Genomic DNA, 26,183 nt, shown 5'->3' with positions numbered 1-26,183 from the left:
GGGGGCGTTTTCGTCCCCCTGGAGCCGTTAGACGACCTGGGGATCCGCTTGATCTTGACCTCCGTCCCTCCCTTCCTGCCCAATGCCGCCCTGCTGCCCGCCCTTTCTGCCCTGGGACGCCCCATCTCTGTCATCAGCCCTCTCCCTTTGGGCTGCAAGGACCCCGCCCTCCGTCATGTTCTCTCGTTCCGCCGGCAAGTGCAGCTTCAACTGCCGCCGGCGGCGCGTGGCGGAGAGGCGCTCGAGGGGTCCTTTCTGGTCCCTTACCAGGGAGCCCACTACCGGGTACATTACTCAACGGGGGAGGCCCGGTGCTACCTCTGCAGCGCGATGGGGCACGTCCGGAGGGACTGTCCCTTGGCCCAGCACAGAGGAGTGTCCGGGACCCCCGAGCCCCGGCAAGGTGCCGGCCCTGTCATCGCCGGTCCCCCTAGCTGCCCGGCACCCGAAGCTGCCCCTCCTCCTCCTTCTCGGTCCACCTCTGTGGAGGAGGGTGTGGCGGGGCTACCGCCGGCTGTGGGAGAGGGCTCGTCCCAGGGGGAGTCCTCCCCGGTTTCTGCTGTCCCACCGCTGCCTCCTTGAGTCCCTGAGCCATTGCCCTTGCCCCCCGAGCCGACCCCTGTTAGCCAGCCCCCGGATGATGTCATGGAGGGCTGGTCCTTAGTGCAGGGGAAGCGGGGCAAGCGGAAGGCTCGAGTTTCTTTACATCCTTCGGATTCGGAGGCCCCCCGGAAGAGCAGGAAGGGGGGCGCCGATGTCGAGTCTTCCGCCTTGTCCCCTGATGACTCCCAGTTTGTGGTGCCGGCTGGGGATGCCGTGGCAGCACCGGAAGGTGACACCGCCCCTCCTCCGGGGTCCCTTCCCGTGGATGCCCCCGAGGGAGCCTCTCTCGCCCCCTTCCCACTTGGCGCCTCTGAGAGCGCCGCGGTGGGTATCGCCTCGGGTGCTGGCGGGGAGGGCCCTGGGGTAGTGGACTGTGATCTCCCTCCCATCTACGCAGAAATCGAGGCCTTGGGTTTGACCCCGGTCACGCAGGGGGAGGACGACCCTCTGCCGGCGGGCCTCGATCTGGGCGACCTCACTACATCCCCGCTGTCCCTGGGATCCCTTCCCCTACCCGCTGTTTCTGCTCCCACCTCTGAGGGTCCCCTGGAATCTTCCCTCGACTCGGCTGTGGGTGGCACTCTGTTGGCAGCTGCCGAGCCCCTTGGGGCGACGGCCAGTGCCCCGCTGCCGAGACCCGCTTCCCAGGGGGTGTCCCTCTTTGGTGTGGAGGACCCGGCCTCCTTCCCCAGCGGGGACCCCATTGACCACCATCTCTCTCTGGGTGCCGAGGCTGCCGCACGTGCCACAGTGGCTGAGCCCGGCATCGTTAGGGGTCCCCTGCCCACTTCCCAGATCCTTGAGCCTGGCCAGGAGGAGCCACCTTCCGGCGTCTCACCTATGAGGGCTCCGGATCCTGCCTCTACCTCCTTCCCGGATTCTCTCCCTGATCCCCGCCCTACTCCTGTTGGCTCTGTCCTTGTCCCCCCCACTTCCTGTGATGCCAGTGCCGCCCCTGGCAATCCTTCCCAGGGAGCGGGTTCACTAGTTCTTTCCTGTCCCGACCCCCCAGGGGCTGCTGTTCCCCTTCCACCGCCCCTTCTTGATTCTGGGAGCGGGGCGGGTCGTGTGGCGTCGGTCCATCTGCTGCCACGTTGGGGATCTGCCCCCTGCCTACCCGCCTCAGTGGGCCACGGGGCTGTGACGGGGGCCCCACTGGGGGCCAGTCATCGATCAGTGACCCCACCCCCCCATGCGCTGAGAGAGGAGCTGCGGGAGTTCCTCGAGGACGTCCGTGGCTCCCGGAACAAAGTCCATCTTGCGCTCCTGCGGTGGGGGGATTTCCATCAGGTCCTCCGGGCCGCGAGGGCCCTCATGGGGGAGGGTAAGAGGACCGGGAAGCAGACCGCCGCGGCCTACCGGCGGGTCCGTGTCTTCCGTGACTCCTTACTCACCTTCGGGGTTGGTCACGGATTGCTGCGCGGCCTGCCGGAGGCCGTGGGCGTGTCTGCCAGCGAGGATCACCCCCAGCCCTCCTCATGGCGCCGATCATCCTTGCCACCTTAAACACCCGAGGCTGTAGGATGGGTCTCCGCAGGAGCCAGGTGCTCTCCTTCCTCCGGGAGGGGGGGTACTCTGTGGTTTTCCTGCAGGAGACCCATACAGATCCGGCCGCTGAAGCTAGCTGGCGGCTGGAGTGGGGGGACGGGGCCTACTTTAGCCACTTCTCTGTCTGCGCGGCTGGAGTGGCGACCCTGTTCTCCCCCAACCTACGGCCCGCGGTGCTAGGGGTCGCCGAGGCTGTGCCGGGTCGCCTGCTGCACCTCCGGGTCCGTGTGGAGGGGCTTGTGGTTAATCTCGTCAACGTTTACGCCCCGACATCGGCCCCGGAGAGGCTATATTTTTATCAGCAGGCGTCCGCCTTCCTTGGCTCCCTGGATCCTCGTGAGTGCCTGGTCCTGGGAGGGGATTTTAACACCACCCTCGAGGAACGGGACCGCTCGGGGACCGAGCAGTGCCCGGCAGCTGCGGACGTCCTCCGGGAGATTGTCGACCGCCACTCCCTGGTGGACGTCTGGCACGACCACCACCCAGACGACGTCTCGACGTTCACCTTTGTCCGGGTGGAGGCCCATCGGTCGTGCCACTCCCGGCTGGACCGTATTTACCTGTCACGTTTCCACCTTTCACGGGCCCACTCCTCCAGCGTTCGGCCGGCCCCCTTTTCGGATCACCACCTTGCCACCGTGACGGCCTCTCTCTGCGCGGAGAGGCCGGGGCCGGCCTATTGGCACTTTAATAATAGTTTGCTGGAGGATGCGGGCTTTGTGGCGTCCTTCCGGGAGTTCTGGCTGGCCTGGCGAGGGCAGAGGCGCGCCTTTTCCTCGGCGCGGCGGTGGTGGGATCTGGGGAAGGTGCGCGCCCGGCTCTTCTGCCGTGACTACACTCGGGGTGCCAGCCGACGGAGGGATGCGGCGATAGGGCAGTTGGAGCGGGAGGTCTTGGAGCTGGAGAGGCGTCTGGCCGTCAACCGCGAGGATCCATCCCTCTGCGGAGCGTGCCGGGAGAAGCGGGAGGAGCTCCAGGCCCTCGAAGACCATCGGGCCCGAGGTGCTTTTGTTCGATCCCGCATCCACCTCCTTCGGGAGATGGATCGCGGCTCCCGCTTCTTCTACGCCCTGGAGAAAAGGAGGGGGGCCAAGAAGCACGTCACCTGCCTCCTGGCGGAGGACGGCACCCCCCTCACGGATCCGGCGGAGATGTGCCAGAGGGCCAGGGCCTTCTACGCCACTCTTTTCTCCCCGGATCCGACCGATCCTAACGCTTGCAGAGTGCTCTGGGACGGGCTCCCAACGGTCAGCACGGGTGACCGGGACCGGCTAGAGCTGCCTCTCACTCTGGCCGAGTTCTCGGAGGCCCTCCGTCACATGCCCACCAATAAATCTCCGGGCTTGGACGGGCTGACCGTGGAGTTCTACCGCGTGTTCTGGGACGTCCTCGGCCCAAACTTGGTCACCGTCTGGGCCGAGGCTTTGCAGAGCGGGGTCCTCCCTCTCTCGTGCAGGCGAGCCATGCTGGCCTTGTTGTCGAAGAGGGGGGACCTCCGCGACTTACGGAATTGGCGTCCCGTCTCGCTCCTCAGCACGGACTACAAAATTGTTGCGAAGGCCATCTCGATGCGGCTAGGGTCCGTGCTGGCGGACGTGGTCCATCCAGACCAGACCTACACCGTCCCGGGCCACACTATCTTTGATAACTTCTATCTGGTCCGGGACCTTCTGGAATTGGGGTGTAGGGATGGTCTGTTGTTCGCCCTCTTGTCCCTGGATCAGGAGAAGGCGTTCGACCGGATGGATCACGGGTATCTCCTGGGCACTCTGCGAGCGTTCGGCTTCGGACCCCTGTTTGTGGGTTTTCTCCAGGTGCTGTACGCTTCTGCGGAGTGTCTGGTCAGGCTCAACTGGACCCTGACCGAGCCGGTCAGCTTCGGGCAGGGAGTGCGGCAGGGGTGCCCCCTCTCGGGCCAGCTGTACACTCTGGCGATCGAGCCCTTCCTCTGTCTCCTCCGCAAGAGGTTGACGGGGTTGGTGCTTCGGGAGCTGGGGCTGCGGCTGGTCCTGTCGGCATACGCTGACGATGTGCTCCTCGTGGTCCAGGACCCGGGCGACTTGGCGCGGGTGGAGGCTTGCCAGGCTGTGTACTCGGCCGTCTCCTCCACCCGGGTCAACTGGGTCAAGAGCTCTGGCCTGGTGGTCGGGGACTGGTGGCAGGCGAGCTCCCTCCCACCTGCGCTTCAGGCCATCCGGTGGAGCGCGGGTCCGCTGCTCTATCTCGGCGTTTACCTTTCTGCCACGCATCCGTCTCCGACGGAGAACTGGCAGGATTTGCAGGGCAGGGTGACGGAGCGGCTCCGGAAATGGACAGGACTACTCCGGTGCCTCTCCCTTCGGGGGAGGGCACTGGTGCTTAATCAACTGGTCCTGTCCATGCTCTGGTACCGACTCAACACCCTGGTCCCGGCCCCGGGTTTCCTGGCCAACCTCCGGACGGTGATTCTGGAGTTCTTTTGGCCAGGGACGCACTGGGTCTCTGCAGGGGTCCTCCACCTGCCCCTGGAGGAGGGGGGGCAGGGCCTGAAGTGCTTACGCACTCAGGTCCATGTCTTCCGCCTCCAGGCCCTGCAGAGGCTCCTGTTTGGTGCGGGTAGTCCGGCGTGGAGCGTATTGGCACGCGCCTTCCTCCGCCGCTTCCGAGGGCTCCGATACGACCGGCAGCTCTTTTACCTCCATCCGAGAGGTCTTCCGCGAGACCTCTCCGGGCTGCCGGTCTTCTACCAAGACCTCCTCCGGACCTGGAAGCTCTTTTCAACGACCAGGTCCGTGGCGGCCACCGTGGGGGTTGACCTGCTCGCGGAGCCCCTGCTACATAATCCCCAGCTTCGTGTGCAGGTGGCGGAGTCCCCCACGGTGTGCCAGAGGTTGGTCTCGGCGGGAGTCACCAGGGTCGGAGACCTCCTGGACTACGACCGGGGAGACTGGCTGGATCCCCTGACGCTCGCTCAGCGCATGGGGCTCTTCAGACCTCATACTCCCCAGCGCGTACTTCAGGAGGTGAAGGCCGCTTTACTGCCCGCTGCTCGGGCTTACCTCGACCGGGTCCTGCGAGAGGGCACGCCTCGCCCACCCTCCACCCCAGGCCCCGTGGACATTTTTATCAGGCCCCTGCCCCGTGGTCCCAATCGGCCCCCTCACCCTTTCACCGCCAGCCGGCTGCATGATCTGCAGCCGGTTTTGTTCCAGACCGCGCCACGGAAACATCTGTACTCGCTCGTGCTCCATACCCTTCACTACCTCACCCTCGCATCCCGCCCCGATACTAAATGGCGGGACCTCCTGCCGCCTCTCGAGGGTGAGGAGCCCCGGTGGGCCAGCTTGTACTCTGCCCTGGTCCCGAGGCCCGCCGGGGATATCAGTTGGAGGCTCCTTCACGGAGCCGTGAGCACGGGCGTGTACTTGGCGCGGTTCACATCTGTCCCTAGCACCTGCCCTTTCTGTGGTGAGAAGGAGACCTTGGTGCACGTTTATTTGGAGTGCGCCAGGTTGCAGCCCCTGTTCCGGCTCCTCCTGAATATTTTCCTGCGTTTTTGGTTGCACTTTTCCCCTCACCTTTTTATCTACACGCTCCCCATCCGTGGCCCCACGAAGTCGCGGGATCTCCTTCTCAACCTCCTCTTGGCCCTGGCCAAACTGACCATCTACAACACCAGGGAGAGGAGGTTGGCCGACGGGATTTCCTGCGACTGTAGGGCCTATTTCCGTTCCTCCGTCTGCTCACGCATCCGGGCAGAGTTCCTCTGGGCGGCGTCCACTGGCTCCCTTGACGCCTTCGAGGAGCAGTGGGCGTTGTCCGGGGTTCTCTGCTCGGTGTCCCCATCGGGTTCCCTTCGTTTAGCCCTATGACCTCACTCCCGATCCTGTTTTTTTCATTAGTTGTCCCCCGTAATTATTTGGTGTCCCAGACCTGTGGGTCCTCCCCTTAGGCTGGGGGGAGGCCCTTTAGAAGTGGGCGGGCTTCGCCCGCCCACCCCCGCTGGATGCCAATAGGACCAGTATATTTGCCCTCTACCAGACTCCTGTACACCACTGGTCTGGTTCTGTCACAGTGGTTAAATGTAAAGTCGTGCACATTGGAAAAAAATAACCCCAACTATACATATAATATGATGGAGGCTAATTTAGCTACAGTGAATCAGGAAAAAGATCTTGGAGTCATCGTGGATAGTTCTCTGAAGATGTCCACTCAGTGTGTGGCAGTGGTCAAAACAAACAGGAAGTTAGGAATCACTAAAAAGGGGATACTCTCTGTCTTATTCTGTATCTTATTGCCCTTATATAAATTGATGGTACACCCACATCTTGAATACTGCATATAGATGTGGTCTCCTCATCTCAAAAAAGATACACTGGCATTAGAAAAGGTTCAGAAAAGGGCAACTAAAATGATTAGAGGTTTGGAACGGGGTCCCATATGAGGAGAGATTAAAGAGGCTAGGACTTTTCAGCTTGGAAAAGAGGAGACTAAGGGGGGATATGATAGAGGTCTATAAAATCATGAGTGATTTGGAGAAAGTAAATAAGGAAAACTTATTTACTTGTTCCCATAATACTAGAACTAGGGGCCACCAGATGAAATTAATGGGCAGCAGGTTTAAAACAAAAAGAAGTTCTTCACACAGCGCACAGTCAACTTGTGGAACTTCTTGCCTGAGGAGGTTGTGAAGGCTAGGACTATAACAGCGTTTAAAAGAGAACTGGATAAATTCATGGAGGTTAAGTCTGTTAATGGCTATTAGGCAGAATGGGTAAGGAATGGTGTCCCTAGCCTGTGTTTGTCAGAGGGTGGAGATGGATGGCAGGAGAGAGATCACTTGATCATTGCCTGTTAGGTTCACTCCCTCTGGGGCACCTGGCATTGGCCACATTCGGTAGACAGGATACTGGGCTAAATGGACCTTTGGTCTGACCCAGTAGGGCCGTTCTTGTGTTCTTATGTATGTTATGATAGATTTAACTTTTCATGTCATTTTATTTTTAGATTTTATTAACATTGTTGATTAATGGCAGTTAACTCACATGACTGAAAAAATTAATCACGATTTTAAAAATTAATTGTGATTAAATGTATTTTTAAACGCACTGTTAAACAATAAAATACCAATTTAAATTTATTAAATATTTTTGGATGTTTTTCTACATTTTCAAATATGTTGATTTCAATTACAAGACAGAATACAAAGTAGAAAATGCTCACTTTATATTTTTATTACAAATATTTGCACTGTAAAAATGATAAACAAAATAAATCATATTTTTCAGTTCACCTCATACAAGTACTGCAGTGCAATCTCTTTATTGTGAAAGTGCAGTTTACAGATGTAGGTTATTTTTTGTTACATAACTGCATTCAAAAACAAAACAATGTAAAACTTTATAAAGTCTACAGGGCCACTCAGTCCTACTTTAGCCAATTACTAAGACAAACAGGTTTGTTTACATTTATGGGAGATAGCACTGCCCACTTCTTGTTTACAGTATCATCTGAAAGTGAGAACAGGCATCCGCATGGCACTTATGTAGCCAGCATTGCAAGGTATTTACGTGCCAGATATGCTAAACATTCGTATATCCCTTCATGCTTTGGCCACCATTCCAGAGGACATACTTTCATGCTGATGATGCTTGTTTAAAAAAATTGTTAATTAAATTTATGACTGAACTCCTTGGAGAATTTGTATGTCTCTTGCTCTGTTTTACCTGCATTCTGCCATATATTTCATGTTCTAGCAGTCTCGGATGATGACCCAGCACGTGTTGTTTGTTTTAAGAACACTTTCACTGCAGATTTGACAAAATGCGAAGAAGGTACCAATGTGAGATTTCTAAAGATAGCTACAGCATTTGACCCAAGATGTAAGAATCTGAAGTTCATGATAAAGAGATTGCACTACAGTGCTTTTATTAAGTGAATTGAAAAATACTATTTATTTTGTTTTTTACAGTGCAAATATTTGTAATAAAATATAAAGTGAGCACTGTACAATCTGTGTTGTAATTGAAATCAATATATTTGAAAATGTAGGTGACATCCACAAATATTTAAATAAACGGTATTCTATTATTAACAGCGCGATTGATCATGATTGATTTTTTTAAATCGCTTGACAGCCCTAGATTTTATGTGAAGTATTTTATGTATAGAACAGCCTTAACTGATACACAACACTGTGTTTTTGTGTATTAGTTTCCCAGTTTTTTAGATAGGATCCTCAGTATTTCAGTTACTTCTTTCAGAAAGAACAGGACCTTCATCAGAGTTCTTTGAAGCTATTGCCCTTTGTGTAATGAGCTGTTCGTGTGTTGAAGGTCTTGCTCTTCATTAATATTAGCATGATAAATGTTATGAAATTTGATACAAAGCTATTGAAAACTAATTGACAGTGACAGAGAGATGGAGTGTGTCTTTTTTACTTTTGACTGTTTCTTTCTATTATATGAATTAACTCCATGGTCCCTTGTTTAATAGCATAGAGAAGGACGTCCTGCAAAATTTTAAATGAATTTAATTCTATTTATACAAATCGAGTTCCTCCAAGGATACTTAACTTCACTGATTGCAGCTCTGGCTCTTTGTAATCCGTCACTGCTGAGCATACTAAGCAGTACTGGGACAGTTGTTTATTTTACCCTGTGTGATTGTTTTTCTTTGTTTCTTCCATGCTTCTTTGCGCTTCCACCCTCCTCCCCCCCAGCTTTTCTTCTTTACTCTAGCATGTGTTCTTACCACTTTGTGTTAATAATGGGCCATGCTTCTTGTGAATCTGGCTTTGGGGGCTAGAAGTGAATGTAACTCACTGCTTAGAGCCAGGGCTGCAGAATGGCTGGTCGCTCAGTGTTCCAGTAACACACGGGATGTCAAAGCCACTGGCACAGTAGGCACGTGCAGTCTTGGTTGTGGGAGGGAAGCATGACAGAGGCATATCGTGAAATCCATTGCTTTGGAAGAGAGCCCTTGTCAACACCAATGCAGCAGAAAAAATCCCCTCTTTGTTTGTGCCTAGAAGAAAGAAACGATAAATTGTTTTGTACCAGATGGTGATTCCTCTTGAATGAAATAGGCATGGGTTAAGTCAGTTCCATCCAACCAGTTTACATTGCATATTACATAGAGGACACATTTGGTGCCATCTTGTCACACTTTGCCTTGTGTACTAAAGCCAGGCAGGCAAATGAACATGAAGGAATCAAAAAAGAGAAGATTTGGGAGGCTTCATGTCATTGTAATCAGTTCCTGAGCTATTCACCTCAGGTCCTCAGTTCAGCTGTGGACCATAATATTAGTGACCAAAAGTAATTACAATCTTAGGGCTATTTGATGGATATTAAATGTAGTCCGTGATGGAATCGGTCCTTTTCCAAGTCTACGTACAACACCAAAATGATTTCTGCAGATGATATTAGTAATTGTCCCACCTGTTGTTAATAAGCACCTTTTAATGCTTTTTATCTGAGGTCTTAGATCGAAACACAAGCATTACGTTTCTCAACCCCTCTATCCTAGGTATTATCATACCTTTCAACCTTCAGACCTGCCAGCATGTGACAGAGGCAAATGAAATGTGTGACAAATGACCAGAAGTGGAACACCTGTGCTTTGTTGCACCTCACATTATACCTCATAAATTACGTCCAGACAAAAACTGTTAAAATGGAGTTAAGATTGAGAATACACATCAGTGATTCATGGTGGGATTTTTTAATACAGTAATGTTGTAATTATTTCCAAAACATGCATTATAAACCCAGGAAATTCAGAATTAAGGTTAAACTTTAACAGGAATCCTAACATGTTACGGTGTAGAAATGTGAGGGCACCAAACAACCTTAACTCTGCCCTATAGTGAGTGACACCAATAGGAAAGAAAAAAAAATCTAAAATATATTTTTAAATCATCTAATCTAGTCTTCCAGATGCTAAAATGTTTTGATCATTTCATTTCCTGAAGGCATTTTGGTGGTTGTAGTCCCACATTAGATAAGGCATCCTGGCTCTCTGCCCCATGCATCCTTCCCTAAGTCAGTGGATATTTTGAGTCAGTCTTCCTCTTTCATTTGCAAAACTCCTGCCTTTGGTGCTGCAGAACAGGCAGATGGATTAACCCAAAATGTAGAACATTCCACAAAATCCAGGATACTTAAGAGGTCTAGGTTTCCCCATTTTACAGACAGGACAACTGAAGCACAGAGATACATTTGACTCCCACAGCAAATTAATGTTGGAGCTAGGGCTAGAAGCAAGGGGATCTGACTAACAGTCCTATGCTGTAACCTCTAGCCCACTGCCTCAAGGTACTTGGAATTCTCAGCATAAAGGCCAAGATCTGAATGCACATGAAAATTAAACACCTGTCTCACCTCCACAGTTTTCTTTCTTGGTCAGTTAGGGCAGGCTGACTAGGTAGGGTGGGGAAGCTTGTACTGCTGCTGCAGGAGTTGTACTTGGACTATGGATCTATATAGATTTTTCAGTCACCAGGGCTCTCTGTTACTTCTCACCAGCACTAAACTCATCGAGAAAATGTTAGCCAAAAATAAACTAATCTTACTAATCTCTGGTTTGATAGCCTTTACTGGCTGTACTTTCTCTTGAAATGATGTGTGCAGGTGAAAATACATTCAACCTATTCTGATTTCCTATGGCTTTTTTTTTAGGTGCCTGAACATGCAGAACTCGGTTGGATTCTTGGGTGCTTAACTAATATGCCACGTATACAAAGCTTTCCGCAGTGGAAGGTAAGGTTTATATGATCAGCATATTAAACTAAAAGGAGATTTAAGGAAATTTAATAACAACAGTATTGTCCTTCTTGTAAAAATTTCTGTTGCCTGTGGACCATAAACACTGGGCCAGTCATTCTTACTAAAGGTGATGGAGTCACTTTAGGAAGAGGAAAGAAAACAACCCCATACAATACTATTACTATAGGAGACATGACTGTATATTGTGAGTCTGTGAGGCTGCTGCTGTGGGAGGTTATAAAGTAGCATACCTATATAAGCGAGAATACAGAGGCAGTTAAAGAAGGTTTTCAATTATCGACTGGTATTTTTAATCATTTATCAAAATGATTAAAGTTCTTATTTCAAGCTTAGTAAAATAATAAAATGCAATAAGTACAACACAACATTAAGGCTAAAAAGTCAAGCAGTCTCAAGTAAGGAAATTCCGTAAGTAAGTCTTCTGCAACATTAGTTAGCTATTCTGTGTGTTGTATGGTATGGGATATGTTAAGGTTTACATTTTAAAAGGCGTACAGAAATAAACACTACTAAAGATGACTGTGGCTGAGTTGATGATCTGAAAAATCTTCCCTTTTGCCATTCTTGACAAATGTGCTTAATTTCTTTCTTAGTATTGCATCAATGCTATTTTTTTGCATTTAATTTCTGTGTATTTTCTTTATTTAACAAGAAGAGAAATCAGAAGTGTGCTGGGGTGTATAAACCCCCCAGGGCTGCCGGGGGGGGGGGGGAATTTGCCCCAGGCCCCGAAGGGACCCCCACAAGAATATAATATTCTGTGGTATTGCAACGTTTTTTTAATGGAAGAGGCCCTGAAATTGCTTTGCCCCAGGCCCCCTGAATAAATAAATAATTGGAGTTATACCTATCTTAGAACTGGAAGAGACCTTGAAAGGTCATTGAGTCCAGTCCCCTGCCTTCACTAGTAGGACCAAGTACTGATTTTTGCCCCAGATCCCTAAATGGCCCCCTCAAGGATTGAACTCACAACCCTGGGTTTAGTAGGCTAGTGCTCAAACCACTGAGCTATCTCTCCCTCCATCCTCTAGGTGACCCTGAAACCCAACACTGACAGGGAAGGTGCTAGGGGGAGGTTCAGTGCTAAGGTAGCCCCACCTCTATAGCCCTTCCAGCCATGCGTGGTAGGGCAGAAAGAGTTCAGAGGTGGAAACTGCAGTCAGGAAGGGGGAAGCCCTGAGAATGGAGCGGATGGAGAATCTCCTGAAGCAGGAGGAGGAACCTCCACCATGCCAGAGACCCCCAGCTCTGGAAAAAGTCCAGTGAGCTGCAGAAGCAAGCCTGGCAAGGAGAGCGTGATTGGGCTATCTAGCCCAAAGGACTCCAGTAAAGCTGCTACCCAGGCATCCCTGAAGTAAGGTGGTGCCGCTGACCTTGTTTCATTGTTGACCCCTGGACGGGCTTCTTTGTTGACTTTGAACTTTTGCTTTTCTTCACCCATAAACAAAGTAAGACGTCTGCCATGGTGGGGCCCACTGCAAGGGCTAAGAGGCTGTGGTCTTGACTGGGCCGACCTCTGGCGTTAACAAGGCATGGCACGGGGCCCCAACCCAGCTAGAGAAGTGCCCCAGAAAGAATCTCTTACAAGTGGTGGAGAATGCAGGCACTTGGTCAGCTCTGCTGAAAGGGAGAGGAAAAGGGGGCAGGGAGCGGGGAAAAGGAGAAAAGAGGTTTGAGGTTGAGAAAATCCTGACAGAAAAAACCTTGGAATGGATCTGGAATGGCTGGTAAAATGGGTCACAGAAAACCAGCAGCACCAGGCCACCCTACAACAAAAACAGCAGCAGCTGCTTCAACACCTTGCAATCCAGCAACAGCTGGGGCAGCAACAGCACTAACTGATAAGGGAATTAGCCACACGCCAACAGCAACAACAGAACCGGGAGCAACAGATGCTGTCAGTTCTCCACCCTCTAGGGTCACCCAGGGCTGTGGTGGCCACTAACCCTGGGCCCCCCAACTCAGCACCCATCCCTCTGAAGCTATCTAAGATGGGCACCACCAGTGACCCCAAGGCATTTTTCACTACTTTTGAGCAGGTGGCATCTGCCATGGCGTGGTCCTGAGAGCACTGGGCCATGCTATTGGTGCCATCTGTCAGGACCGGCTCAAGCTAAATGCCATGAACTTGATTTGGCAGCAGCCCAGGACTATAGGAGGGTCAGAGAGGCCTTAATTGACTGTTTAGATATCACCACCTCTCTGGGATGAGTCCAATGAGCCCCAGAGGCAAGCCTGGCAGGAAGAGAGTGATTGGGCTACCTGGCTGGAAGGACTCCAGTAAAGCTGGTCTCTAGGCACCCGTGAAGTAAGGTGGTGTCACTGACCTGACCCCAAGAGGGGCTTCTCTGTTGAGTTTGAACTTTTGCTTTTCCCCACCCATAAACAAAGTAAGAAGGCCGGCAAGGGTAGGGTGGGGCTGAGAGGCTGGGGCCTAGACTGGGCCAACACTATGGTGCTACTTGTATTGGGGTCTGGCAAATGGCCCCGAACCTAACCAACTGTTTTACAAGGAGTCAGGAGAGAGACAAACAATGAGAAGAAAAAAGAATCCAGAGCAGTTTGGTTTGCAGAGTTCACAACTGGAGAAGGCTAAATACCTCCAGATGTTTGTGGGTGGTTTTTCCCCCCTTCCTGTTTTTTCTTCTTAATTAAATAAACTCATTCAAATTTAAATGCAACAAATAGTGTTAATGCAAAATTTAGATTTAAGCCAAGCTTTTCAAACTGAGTTTCTCAAATGAGATTGTAAAGCCATATTTAGGCATCTGAGTATAAGTGGTTGGACTTTTAAAACCCACAAATAGGAGCTGCAGGTGCTTGGCATCAGGTCCCCCGTATTTAAGAGACTGGAGATGGAGACAGGAGAGTATGATCTGGATGACAGGGAGAGGAAAAAGATATAGGAAAATATGAGGAAGTCTGGACAGATTTTAATGATTTTTTTTAAATGTAGCTACAGTTAAAACAAAAAGCAGGAATCTTGATACTTGAACATCTACAGACCAGCTGGTCCAGATGATATGCATCTAGGGTGTTAAAGGAATTAGGTATTGAACTTTTGAACTTTTGATAACTATTTACAAAAAGGTGGGTTAATCTGAAGGGTACCTGGACTTTGTATAAAAACAAGCGCTGCATACCAGTCTTCCAACAAACAACAACAAAAAAGGAGCTGGTTTGGCTGTTACCATCCCACACATCTAATATATCTCCCTAGTAAAATAACAGAACAAATATTATGAGACGAGATCTATAAATATCTCTAGAAAATAACAGATCCATGAGCAGTAAGTAGCACTGAGCATTGAAAAAGCACAAATTTTGTTAGGAATGCTTCTTTGCTAGAATGACACAGTCAATGAACGAAGCGGACTCACGAACTGAAACTTACAACCAAAAAAATCAAAATCAGACGTTGACATCATTAGCCAAATGAATGATTTCCCTATGTATTTCTTTTGCAAACAGGTAAAGAATGCCAGCCAGAATTATGAAGGAACCGTTGGTCTGTTCACATACCCTGTTCTTCAAGCTGCAGATATTCTGCTGTACAAGTAAGAGACAGAATGTGAGCCCACAGGCAACGTCTGTTCGACTGTTGTAAGATGAAAGTTCTTTGAGTCAACATGTTAAATACCAAGGGGCGTGAATAGCTGAGAGGATTGGGAATGGATGAAACTTTTTTGTCTTTCAGTCACTGATTAAAATCTTGCTCAGGTTGATAGTGGTTAAATAGCAGGCCACTAGAAAGCTATTAGATGGTATTGTCTAAGAAGAGCTGGTCACCTCAGAACAATTTAGTGCATGTCCCTGAAATCACCAATAAAGCTAACACCAATTGACCCATTTAACTGTTGAGTTGGATCGATTGACTGAATGGGCCACAGAGACTAAACTAGTTGTGGATCCTCAAGGTCAGGGATGATTTATGTTGTTGTTTCCAATGATGGACCTGCTATGAAGTTAGAGAGATTTCATGTCCAGACCTTTCAGTTGAGCACTTTACACCACTATTAAATTCACTTACATTTTTTTCAAGTTCTGGCGTAGATTATGCTGTGTCGATGGGGGAGGAGTTCTCTGCACAAAGGGGAAGCTAAACCTCATGTGTTGCCTTCATGAGAAAGCTGAGACCCATTACAGAAGCATAGTTCTATACTAGTCAATTATCTTTGATGTAAGATTCGCAGAGGTCCCAGCTTTGACATGAGGTGTAATGCCTGGCACCGTCAGGATGTCATGTAGCCATAATGCACAATATTTGAAGAAGTCTTCTGCAAATAGGGAAACTGTAAAGTAGCATTTTTTCACATTTTAATTCTTTTTTACATCCCTGAGGAGAAGTTTACTGTACTGAGGAAATGTAGACTATATCCTTCTTTCAGTTACTCATTCTTTTTTTCCTGGTTCTTCCCAAATGTCTCTTGTAAACCTAATCCCTTTTCTTCTCCCTGCCCACCTACCCAGTGCTAGCAGCCTGACTCCTATACCACTCCACTCCAGCTTCTTGATTGTTCCCTTCTACACTCCTATTCTCCCCGTACATGGCTGAGTTTTTAGTTTCTAGGCTGACTGATGAGACTGAGGGCTTGTCTACATCACAAAGTTGCAGCGCTGGTGAGGGGGTTACAGCGCTGCAACTTAGGAGGTGTACACATCTGCAGGGCATCACCAGCGCTGCAACTCCCTGTTTGCAGCGCTGGCCGTACTCCCATTTTGTCTCGGGTGTAGAGGATCCAGCGCTGGTGATCCAGCACTGGTAATCAAGTGTAGACACTTACCAGCGCTTTTCTTGACCTCCGTGGAATAAGCAGGTATCGCAGCATACCTGAGGAAGCCTCTCTGGTAATCAAGCAGGTCTCCTTCCCCAGTTTGCTCTCGCGTTCCCCGAACCCCCGAGCAAGCAGGTCTCCTTCCCTGCGGTTTGCAGGGGGGTTCAGGGAACGCGAGAGCAAACCGCAGGGAAGCAGGTCTCCTTCCCCGGTTTGCTCTCACATTCCCCGAACCCCCGTGCAAGCAGGTCTCCTTCCCTGCGGTTTGCAGGGGGGTTCGGGGAACGCGAGAGCAAACCGCGGGGAAGCAGGTCTCCTTCCCCGGTTTGCTCTCGCGTTCCCTGAACCCCCGTGCAAGCATGTCTCCTTCCCTGCGGTTTGCTCTCGCGTTCCCCGAACCCCCCTTGAAGGCGCCCAACAGCGCTGCAGTGTAGCCACATCTAAAACCACTTGCAGCGCTGGTTGCTGTAAGTGTGGCCACTCTGCAGCGCTGGCCCTAATAATACAGCTGTAACAACCAGCGCTGCAAAATTGTAGATGTAGACATACCCTGAGATCAAGAGCTGGTAATGTGGAGGAAGGTTACATCTATGAATGAAGCATAGTTAAGTCGGGTAATATGTAAAATCTTAATTAACGAATCTCCAAGGGAGAGTAAATAATACATTACGTTTGCAGATTATGTTGAGTTGTGTGAGTTCATCAACTCCTGTGACGACAGAGAAATGATACAAAAGGGCATGGAGGGTTTGGGAATATAGAGTAGGCAGGAATAACAATACATCTCGGGTAAAATAATCCAAAGCATAGAGTCAGAGGGAGGGAAAACAGTCATGTCAAAAGACTTAGGGATGATATTGCTAGTTTATATGTATCATAATTAGGAATATTGGGGTAAAAGTAAAGGGAAAATGTAATTTGAATATTAGAAAAAACTTCTTAACTGAGGTCTGTTTGATAGTTGAATAGTTCCCCAAGGGGAATAATAGAAGCCCCATCAATTAAAGTAATTTTAATAAACAAAACACTGGCAACTTCGCTATCAGAAACCATTCTGCACTGGGCCCTGGGATGGACTGAATTACCTAGATCTTTCCCATCTCTGTGTAATAAGATTCTGTAATTTTGATTATCAGTGCTCATTTTAGCTCAACTTTTGCATGTTAAGTCTTGGCTGACTGGAAATAGGTGACAAAATAAGGAGGTGGGAGAGAGAGAGCACATGTATTAAAAGATATATATTTAACAAGAGAGATCTTTTATATTAAAAATTATAGGAAATGGGACAAGAGGCAAGAGAAAATGGATAATTAGGAAAGGAGCAGCAGTCGTAGAAGGAAGAGCGGGAAGAGCAGATGCTGAAATGGTACAAAGCAAAACTAACTGCAGAAATAAGAACACACACAAATGGCAGAAAAGAGTCAGCAAATAAAATACCACAAACAAAATAAATGAATTAGGAGGAGGAAGCAAGGGAGAAACAAAACCGACTGAAGTGACCTAGGAGGAAAAAGAGGATTAGGGAGAAGAAAAAAATGTAAATTAATAGAAGATAAATAGCATGTGAGAAGCAGAGGCAAAGCCAGCAAGAAAACTAACATAAGAAAATCAGAAAGAAAGAAAGAAAGTCATGCAGAGGCATTTATAGAAACACAATATGTTTTCGGGTCAGTGGGATAACTTTTTGATTCTGGAACCATTTTGGCATATGGAAATGTTCCTTTTGGGCTGCTTAAGTGTATTGATTAAGATAACTGTTTTTTCTGAGTGATTTTCTATGGGCTACTGTAACAGTTTTTAGCTTGTCCTGATTACTCTTTGGTGAGTAGAGGAGTGAAGAGATTGACCTCCTATAGTTTAGGATCATAAGTAAAGAATATCATATTGAATTGAAATTGTCTGGGTATTTAGAGACGCAGAATGTAAATTAGAATTTGGCCAGGACGTGGTTTAACATACACCAACTCTTTAAAAAGTGCAGTAGAAGCTTTAATGGAACAAAAGAGGACATGATTTCAAGTCTATATCTCATCTAAAAAATCTCAGATTAACAGTGAGAAAATAATACCAGGGAAAATGATGGATTCTCGATCTCTTAAAGTCTTCAAATCAAGACGGGGTGTTTATTATGGAAGATATGCTTTAGTTAGACACAAGTTATTGGGCTTCAACACAGAAGCAACTGAATAAATTTGTATGACCTATGTTATACAAGAGATCAGACTAGATGATCAAACAGTCCCTTCTGTCCTTAAAATCAGTGAATGAATAGAAGACAGTGGGTAGTAGAAATCTTATGGAAAGTGGGAGATGCTTGCAGAATGCAAGTGTACATTCCAGTATTGTTACTCTTTCTTGTACATTTCCCATTTACGTTCAGACTTTGGTGAAAGGCTGTTCTTTTGCTGCTGAATCTGCATTTCATCCCATCAGACACAGCAGAACCATATTAGACAGGATCCATCTGGAATCTTGTTCACCCAGAAGAGAGCGAGTTAGCTGTGACTGAACATTTGGCTCCGTCTGGCCCTCAACTATGGCAGGAGCTGTGACAGTCTTCAGGCATCTGAAGAAGTGGGTATTCACCCACGAAAGCTCATGCTCCAAAACGTCTGTTAGTCTATAAGGTGCCACAGGATTCTTTGCTGCAGTCTCAGGTAACGTTTCAATAGAACCAGAGAATTTTGCTGAGTTTCCTGTGTCTGTCTTTTATTAAAAGGTCAACACATGTTCCTGTTGGAGAAGATCAAGTCCTGCACCTGGAACTGACTCGAGATATAGCACAACACTTTAACAAGAAATATGGAAACTTCTTTCCTGTGCCCAAAGCCATTTTAAGTGAGTAGAGAGACGTGTGGTTAAATACTAGATTGTAGTGTGTTACTAAGGGTTGAGATTTGACTTACAGGTAAGCTGAATCTATGTGGGAGCAACTGTGGAAAGGGAGCAAACTGATGGCAAAGTAGATTAATAGAATAGAATGAATATGGGGCTTTGAAAACCCCCAGAAAGGAATGTGTACAGTATCTGCTATTCCAGTCCTGAGGCCCCCCACAATGCTCTGCTACTGCCTTTCAATCCTGCTTGGTTACAGCCCCTGCTCTTGCAGGCATGGGCCTCTCATGAGGAGAGAGCATGTTCGATGGTGCCAATTAAGGAGCAATTTGTGATGCCCGTTAAGGCGTTGAATAAGAGACCACCAACCAGCATAACACTGTAGTGTTGGCTTGTAGTAAATGCTGTAATTGAAGTTACAAAGCAGTTTCTATTTTATTACCTTCATTACCATAGCACACAAAAGTTCATTAGATGCTTTGACATATGCTTGTAAATTTCAAGAAGGCTCTTCATTGGGGCTAAACTTTCCATTCTTGGCCACAGCCTAAAGCTTAGGAGATTTTGAGGGAAATGTGTTCAGCCATTTTTTTGCATTATGAGGCCATGAAAAATTTCTGAATCGTTATGCAGAGCAAATGGCACATGTGGCAGGAAACATGAGCAGCTGAGTACAGAAAAAGTGTGGTATCTTTGCATTAGTTCATAATCTGGAGGAATGTGCAGCCCCCAGGAGCAGGGAGTTCTCCCCTTTGAAAAGATTGCTCTGCCAGGGTGTCGTTAGTAGCCCTCTTTCCACTTTAAAGCCCCAGTTAAAAATGAGAGGTCACTCATGAGAATATTAGGTGTTGCAAACCTTGGTGCAGTGTCTTGTGAGCACTGTGAGCACAAATATTGTGATGTCTGTGCAACTGTGAGTCTGTGCTATGCGATTTTAGTAATTAGATCAATGGCTCATACTGCTTTTTGTGTATAATAATAATAATGGGAAGAGACTGTGAATTAATGGAGTGGTGTAACTAGATGAATGTTGCCAAGTGCTTTATAATACTGGTATCCTGTCTCGCATACGTGCATGTGTCTGAGTTATTTCTAAGGCACCTATCACCTTGCCAAAATTTAAGCAACATTTTTCCCCTTAGTTTTTGAGTAGATAACACCTAGGAGGGAGCTATTTCTAAGGAGCTCTAGGAGAGTTTCAGGGGTTTCTTGTGTGGGACAGCGTCTCAAGGTGAGGAGGCTGGGCATTTTGAGACTTTCCTCTGGAGTCTGATCTGACCCAGCTCCCCACTGTTACAGGATCCCTCACACACTTCTAGTTTGTGCTCCCTGGGTTACTCGTGTCATAACTATAAAGGGAAGGGAACAGCCCTCCTGTGTACAATACTATAAAATCCCTCCTGGCCAGAGACACCAAAATCCTTTTACCTGTAAAGGATTAAGAAGCTCAGGTAACCTGGCTGACGCCTGACCCAAAGGACCAATATGGGGACAAGATAGTTTCAAATCTTGGTGGGGGGAAAGCTTTTGTTTGTGCTCTTTGTTTTGGGGTTGTTCGCTCTTGGGACTAAGAGGGAGCAGACATCAATCCATGCTCTCCAAATCGTTCTGAACCAGTCTCTCATATTTCAAACTTGTAAGTAACAGCCAGGCAAGATGTGTTAGTTTTATCTTTGTTTTCTCAACTTGTAAATGTTCCTTTTTGCTAAGAGGATTTACCTCTGTTCGCTGTAACTTTAAACCTAAGGCTAGAGGGGGTTCCTCTGGGCTATATGAATCTGATTACCCTGTAAAGTTATTTTCCGTCCTGATTTTACAGAGGATGATTTTTACCTTTCTTTAATTAAAAGCCTTCTTTTTAAGAACCTGATTGATTTTCCTTGTTTTAAGATCCAAGGGGGTTGGATCTGCACTTACCAGAAACTGGTGGGGGGAAAGGAGGGGGAATGGTTAATTTCTCCTTGTTTTAAGATCCAGGGGTTTCGATCTGTTTTCACCAGGAACTTGGTGGAGAAGTCTCTCAAGACTACTGGGAGGGAGATAATCTGTGGGGAAGGTAGACAGAATTTCCCAAATAACTCTTAAAGGATTTGAGTGGTGGCAGTAAAACCAGATCTAAGCTGGTAATTAAGCTTAGAGGTTCTCATGCAGGTCCCTACATCCATACCCTAGAGTTCAGAGTGGGGAAGGAACCTTGACAACTCGCTTCACCAATACCAGGTACCTAAAGGAGGAGGTGGATTGGTAGGGAAATCAGCATAGGGATAGTATACAATAGCAGGGAATCATCCCAGCAGCAGTAGGTAACTGGGGAGAAAGGGGAACAAGGTTCAAGTTATTTGGGTGATTATGAGTGGAAAGGGGAATGGCTGGGGTGCTTTTGGTGGGAGAAAATGAAGATCAAGAATGAGTGTATTTTGTAAAGCTTGGGAAAGTAATTTTTAAAGCAGGGCAAGCAGCCAGGGCAACCTGCTGTAGGTTGTAGTATTCTCCTAAGAAAAGTGCCAAATAAGCATTAATAGAAAACCATTATCTGTTTGTGTTTTTAGGTACAACAAAGAAGGTGAGGTCTCTCAGGGATCCAGCAGCCAAGATGTCCAAGTCAGACCCTCAGAAGTTAGGCACACTCAACATCACAGACAGTCCAGAGGAGATTGTTCTGAAATTCCGCAAGGCTGTGACTGACTTCACCTCTGAGGTGACCTATGACCCAGACTCTCGTCCTGGTGTCTCCAATCTGGTGACCATTCATGCTGCAGTGACAGGACTCAGCATAAAGGAAGTGGTGCACCAGTGTGTTGGTCTTGACACTGCTCACTACAAAGGGATAGTGGCAGAGGCAGTTATTCAGAAGTTTGCGCCAATCAGGAACGAAATTAAGAGGCTTCAGGAGGACAAATCCCACTTGGAAAAGGTTTTACAGACTGGAGCAGAGAAAGCCAAAGAACTAGCTTCCCCTGTGTATCAAGAAATTAGGAGATTAGTCGGGTTTCAGTAGAACTTACGGAATAATTTAAAATTTTCTTATTTCCTGAGATAGCTCTTGTTCATCATCTCCCATCTTAGAGTCTGAGAGAGAATTTGCTTTGTCCTGGAAAATCAGACAAAAACAATCAGATGATTTTTCCATGTGATTACGACACCATCCAATTGGACTAGCATCAAGCCATTCTGGATGGCCAAAGGAAGGCACAGACACAAATTGCCAAAGAAACTCACAAAACCAGAACAGTGAAGCTGACCAAATTAACTGCCTGTTTTTATAGAGCAACATAAAAAGTTGAAATAGAAGCCATGGTTGTTGAGATGTCAGAGTTGCTGCATTCCAGATTACTCCAGCAGGAGAGGAAGTCACAAGCTTCATAAAATCCTCCCCTATTACACACACAACCCCACAGCGAAAGACAACTGTTTCATAAACTCCGATGACAGTTACACTGTGCTGAATGTAATGGCAGAATGTGCTTCTGGATTACCAGAATAAAAATACATATTAGAGACCTGGAATGCCCAGGACATTGGTAATGGGAAAATCCCCAGTTCAGATGCAGCCTAGTTTGGTAATGACATGAAATGAGTTCGGCTCTTAGTCCATTCCCTGATATACAAATGTCCATATTACAGAAACCATCGTGACCACTGAAACTTTGCTTCTTTTTGGTAGTCTCAGTAAAGAATTCATGGAGTGAATGAAACCTGTACCCTCTACCCTGATCTCCCCTCTCACTTCTAGGTCATCTTAGTAGGTCAGGGTTAAGATACATTGGCAGGGGACTGCCTGTGTTGGGAAACTTGCTCTGCAGCTGTCCATTTTGCAGCTATTCTGTAGAGAAGTAAAGGCTCCAGCACTGTCAGTGCAGCACCAACTACAGGATTCATTTTAGGATCTCTGTCCTTCAGGGAAATGACTTTTGGCTTTGAAACCAGAGAACTGGCTGTGAAATTAACAAAAATGGCTTGTGTAAGTGACTAGCTGACTACAAAGCCATGGTTATGATCAGAGTATTATTCTTTAAATGAATAGGCCTAGTAATGAGAGCTGCAATCAGCCTCCACAGATGTTATTCCTCCCAAGCCCCAGTGAGAGAGCCCAGAATGAGTGAGCTGCTACTGAGGACCAGAAGGAAAGGGAGAAATTGGCAAAAAGGAATAAACTCTTCTAAAGGGAATGGAATGGAGAGAGTAGAGAAGTGCTTAAAGCAATGCAAAAGTAATTATTGTACTGTTGCGGAGAATTACGCTGCGTCAGTGCATTGATGCCTCACATTTGAAACCACTGTATTAAAACTTAAACTAAGTTTATTGTACCACAATCATGGCAGGTACTGCAAAGAGGAAAACGCAAATTGAAAAGTGTCTGAAACATGTCTTCGCTGTTTCTTTCTCCTGAGCTGGGAAAGGTTGAAGTTATATCAAGAAACTAGGGCAACTTTATACTCCTGAATCAACATGAACTGATATTTTTTTCTGTGTAATACAGACCAATAAAAAGCTGATGGATTTGTTAACTGGTTGGAGTGAATTGCTGAGTGTTCACTAACTCAGAATCCTTTAGCTCCTGTATATTGCAAAGCAAGAAATTCACAGTTGGACGTCCCTACCATCCAAGCTAAAACCTGGGTTTATATATAAAGGATCTGTGGAAAGAGAAGAATGAGATGAGAATTTTCAGGTAAGACAATTACTAAAGCTAGTCAAGACTAGAGGAGGTAAATGAATGGACACAATTATGTCAGTTAGAAAACAAGTGCAAGGTAATGTACATTGGAAGGATTAATTGCATCTATTCATACAGGTTGCTGATTTCTAAATTAACACACAGGGAAAGATGTGGGTGTTGTGGACAGCTCATAGTAAAATCTCATCTCATTGGCCAGCAGCGGACCAGAAAGCAATTGTTAGGTTTTATGGAGAATAGGGTAGAAAGTACTACTGAAAATATGACTCCACTCTAGGTTGATAATACTCAAGATAAAGACATACGTTCATTTCTGGATGCCCCAGATTAAAAACGTTGTAGCAGAAATAGAAGATGATCAAAAGGTGAGGAATACAAATTAGAGGCAAAGAGATTGAAAAGATTATGACTGTCATCTTTACAAAGAAAACAACAAGAGGGGGCCATGATAGAGGTATATATAATAAACATTATAAAGAGAAGGTGGATTGCATGCTTATATTGTCTTACAATATCAGAACAAGAAATTTAAAAGATGACAAACTTCAAAACTGATTTTTTTAATTGTTTTACAGAATGTATGGCTAACCTGTGGAACTCATTCACACAAGATATTAAAGTGCAAGTATTTAGCAGGATTCAGAATTACTTGCACATATATGAATAAAGAATATAAACCTATATGCTTCAAAGCATAAGACATGGACTATAAGCAACTGACTGATTAGGCTAAAGAAGAAACTTCTACTGTGGGCTGGTTATTCCGTAACTGTTCATTGTGAGGATTTTTGTACCTTCATCTTGAAGCATTTGCTGCAGACTACTGCCAGAGACAGGATACCTATTGTAGATGGACAACCGGTCTCATCCAGAATGGCTATTTCTGAGGGAATTCTGTGCAACAAAATTCTGGTTTGGGACAATCTGAAGCAGTTAGCGCAATGTTTAAATCTATTTCTGTTTCTATACAGAAACAATTCCGTTCAAATCCACCCAATTTTATGAGGAAAATACTCAGGAAAATAATGGGAGGGTCTTGGATCTACCACTAAATGAAGCAGCTTAGATTAAGCAACCTGCCCATCACTAGACACTCTGAGGGCTCATTACAGTTCCTCAGTTATCACAGATATAGCCATGTAGTCACATATGGAGATGTTTCTTGCTGGTATAAAATAACTTACGGGCTCTGAATTGTTCAAAATGAACTGGCCAGACTTAAAAATGACCTGTTGAAAACCCCAAAAATGTTGTATCCTTTTTGTTTCTTAATGATGTATGCGGAAGGCCCACAGGTATTTTTTTAATGTTTTTCCCTGCTTGCTTTTTACATTAGAAATTCAGCTCTCATCTGCTGTATTTTTCCTAGGGGACAGTATGGATGACTGGAGAACTCATATGGTTACAAATTACATCAGAGATACCAGGAAGATAAAACTGATTAATTGGCAAGGGAAGGGATTTTTATTCAGCCTGTTTAAAACACTCTCTTGATTTCTGTTGACACCTGTTTAATTCAAATGCCTAACAAATACTTTGGTAAAATATATTGTTTAAAAATTCCATACTGTACCACATCAAATAAGATTAGGGGCTCCCAATCCATTTCTTCCTCTTTCAAAGGAGGACCTCCAACAAAATTAAGAAAGACAAGACAAATCTTGTTATTCCTAGGGATTGGATTTGTGTTTTAATCTTTAGATTGTGTTTTAAGAGAGATTTCAGAGCTCTGAGATACCAGAGCATACAAATTCTGCGCTAGTGTTGCAGCACTGCATGTGCAGACTGCAGCCACCCTGTATTGTGTTATGAATGTTCTTGAATTATTTTGCTTTAGCTCCATATGGGCTTGGGGTTCAACATTCTTCCCTTTCAAGCAAAGAAACAGGAGCAAGTATGCTCTTAAAGTAGAAATATTTCGTACCAGTAAAATAAGGAGGACGGGGACAAAACAGAGAAACTCCTGCTATGTTGGAAGACTGAATTGTGAACAGAATGTTTCTAACATTCTCCAAGAGGTGCCATTGAGATTTTTCTGAGAAGCCAAAAAATGTGCTTGGGGCAGGGAGAGTGGTTCTTATGAAGATCTCTCTCTAATGTAATTTGGCTTTATTAAATTTAAGGGTTTACCACTGTTTCCAGAAAATTTGCTTCTTTCTTTCCTTTTGTTTGCATTTAAGAGTACTGATTTTTCCTTTTTATTTCTTTATTTTATTTTTCTTCCCTTAAACATATTTTACACTTTTACCACATTTTTATAGAACATGTTGATCATTTTATTTTCTTGGGGAAAGCTTTACTTCTACTGAACATACATCCTAAAAGTATGATAAAAATCTTGGGGTTTTTTTGTTTAGGGGCCTGGAGGGAGATATTTTATATTTCACACATGCCAAGTTCAAAAGAGAAATCATTAAGTATGATTTCCACCCTAGCACAGGCCAGATGTGCAGCAGATATAACCAGTGCAGTTTTTATTGTTTGAGTCCACACATAGATTTAAAAAATAACCAGGAAAGAAGTGTGAAACCGTCCCATTCATCTCAATAGGTTGTTTACTCTGAAACCTAATGGTTAACTGTCAACATTCTTTACTATTTCACTGCTGATCAAAGTACACACACAAAAAGGAAGAGCCTGTTATGAATGTTTGCCCAGTCTATGGTGAATAGGATTTCATTTGAGTGAATGAAGCTGGAGAATACTACAGAGAGTGCTCGACTGTACCAGATTGACCAGATGTAGTTGGGGATTAGGTCCTGCTTTGAGCAGGGGGTTGGACTAGATGACCTCCTGATGTCCCTTCCAACCCTGATATTCTGTGATTGTGCAGAATGTTCCACAGTGGCGCTATCAGGCTGCTTGTTGTAAGAGAGACTTTACATCTAACTACCCTAATGTATAAAGGAAGATTTACTGAGCTGGGAGCCATGAGTTGTGGTTTCAGTTCTAGTGACTGCTGTTTATACTTGAGCG

The 26,183-nt window shown here is 46.5% G+C and overlaps 1 protein-coding gene across 2 annotated transcripts in view; it reads left to right on the top strand.

The window, feature by feature from the left end:
- WARS2 (tryptophanyl tRNA synthetase 2, mitochondrial) overlaps positions 1-24,840 on the top strand; it is an 88,068-nt gene extending 63,228 nt beyond the window's left edge. Inside the window, exons 3-7 of one of the 2 annotated variants that reach the window (XR_003996681.1) lie at positions 10,812-10,892; positions 14,391-14,476; positions 18,414-18,532; positions 21,079-23,201; positions 23,783-24,840. Coding sequence is in view for 1 of the 2 variants with exons in the window: in XM_030534930.1 (XP_030390790.1) it covers positions 10,812-10,892; positions 14,391-14,476; positions 18,414-18,532; positions 21,079-21,527 (735 nt within the window). In the remaining variant the exon portion in view is untranslated. Of the gene's footprint in view, positions 1-10,811; positions 10,893-14,390; positions 14,477-18,413; positions 18,533-21,078 lie in introns of both variants that reach the window. The other variant, XM_030534930.1, reaches the window with a different exon arrangement.
- Positions 24,841-26,183: the final 1,343 nt, after the last annotated feature.

This window comes from Gopherus evgoodei, chromosome 1 (genome assembly GCF_007399415.2).
Source record: "Gopherus evgoodei ecotype Sinaloan lineage chromosome 1, rGopEvg1_v1.p, whole genome shotgun sequence".
Taxonomy (NCBI): Eukaryota; Metazoa; Chordata; order Testudines; family Testudinidae; genus Gopherus; species Gopherus evgoodei.
This window is presented reverse-complemented; position numbering and strand designations above follow the sequence as displayed.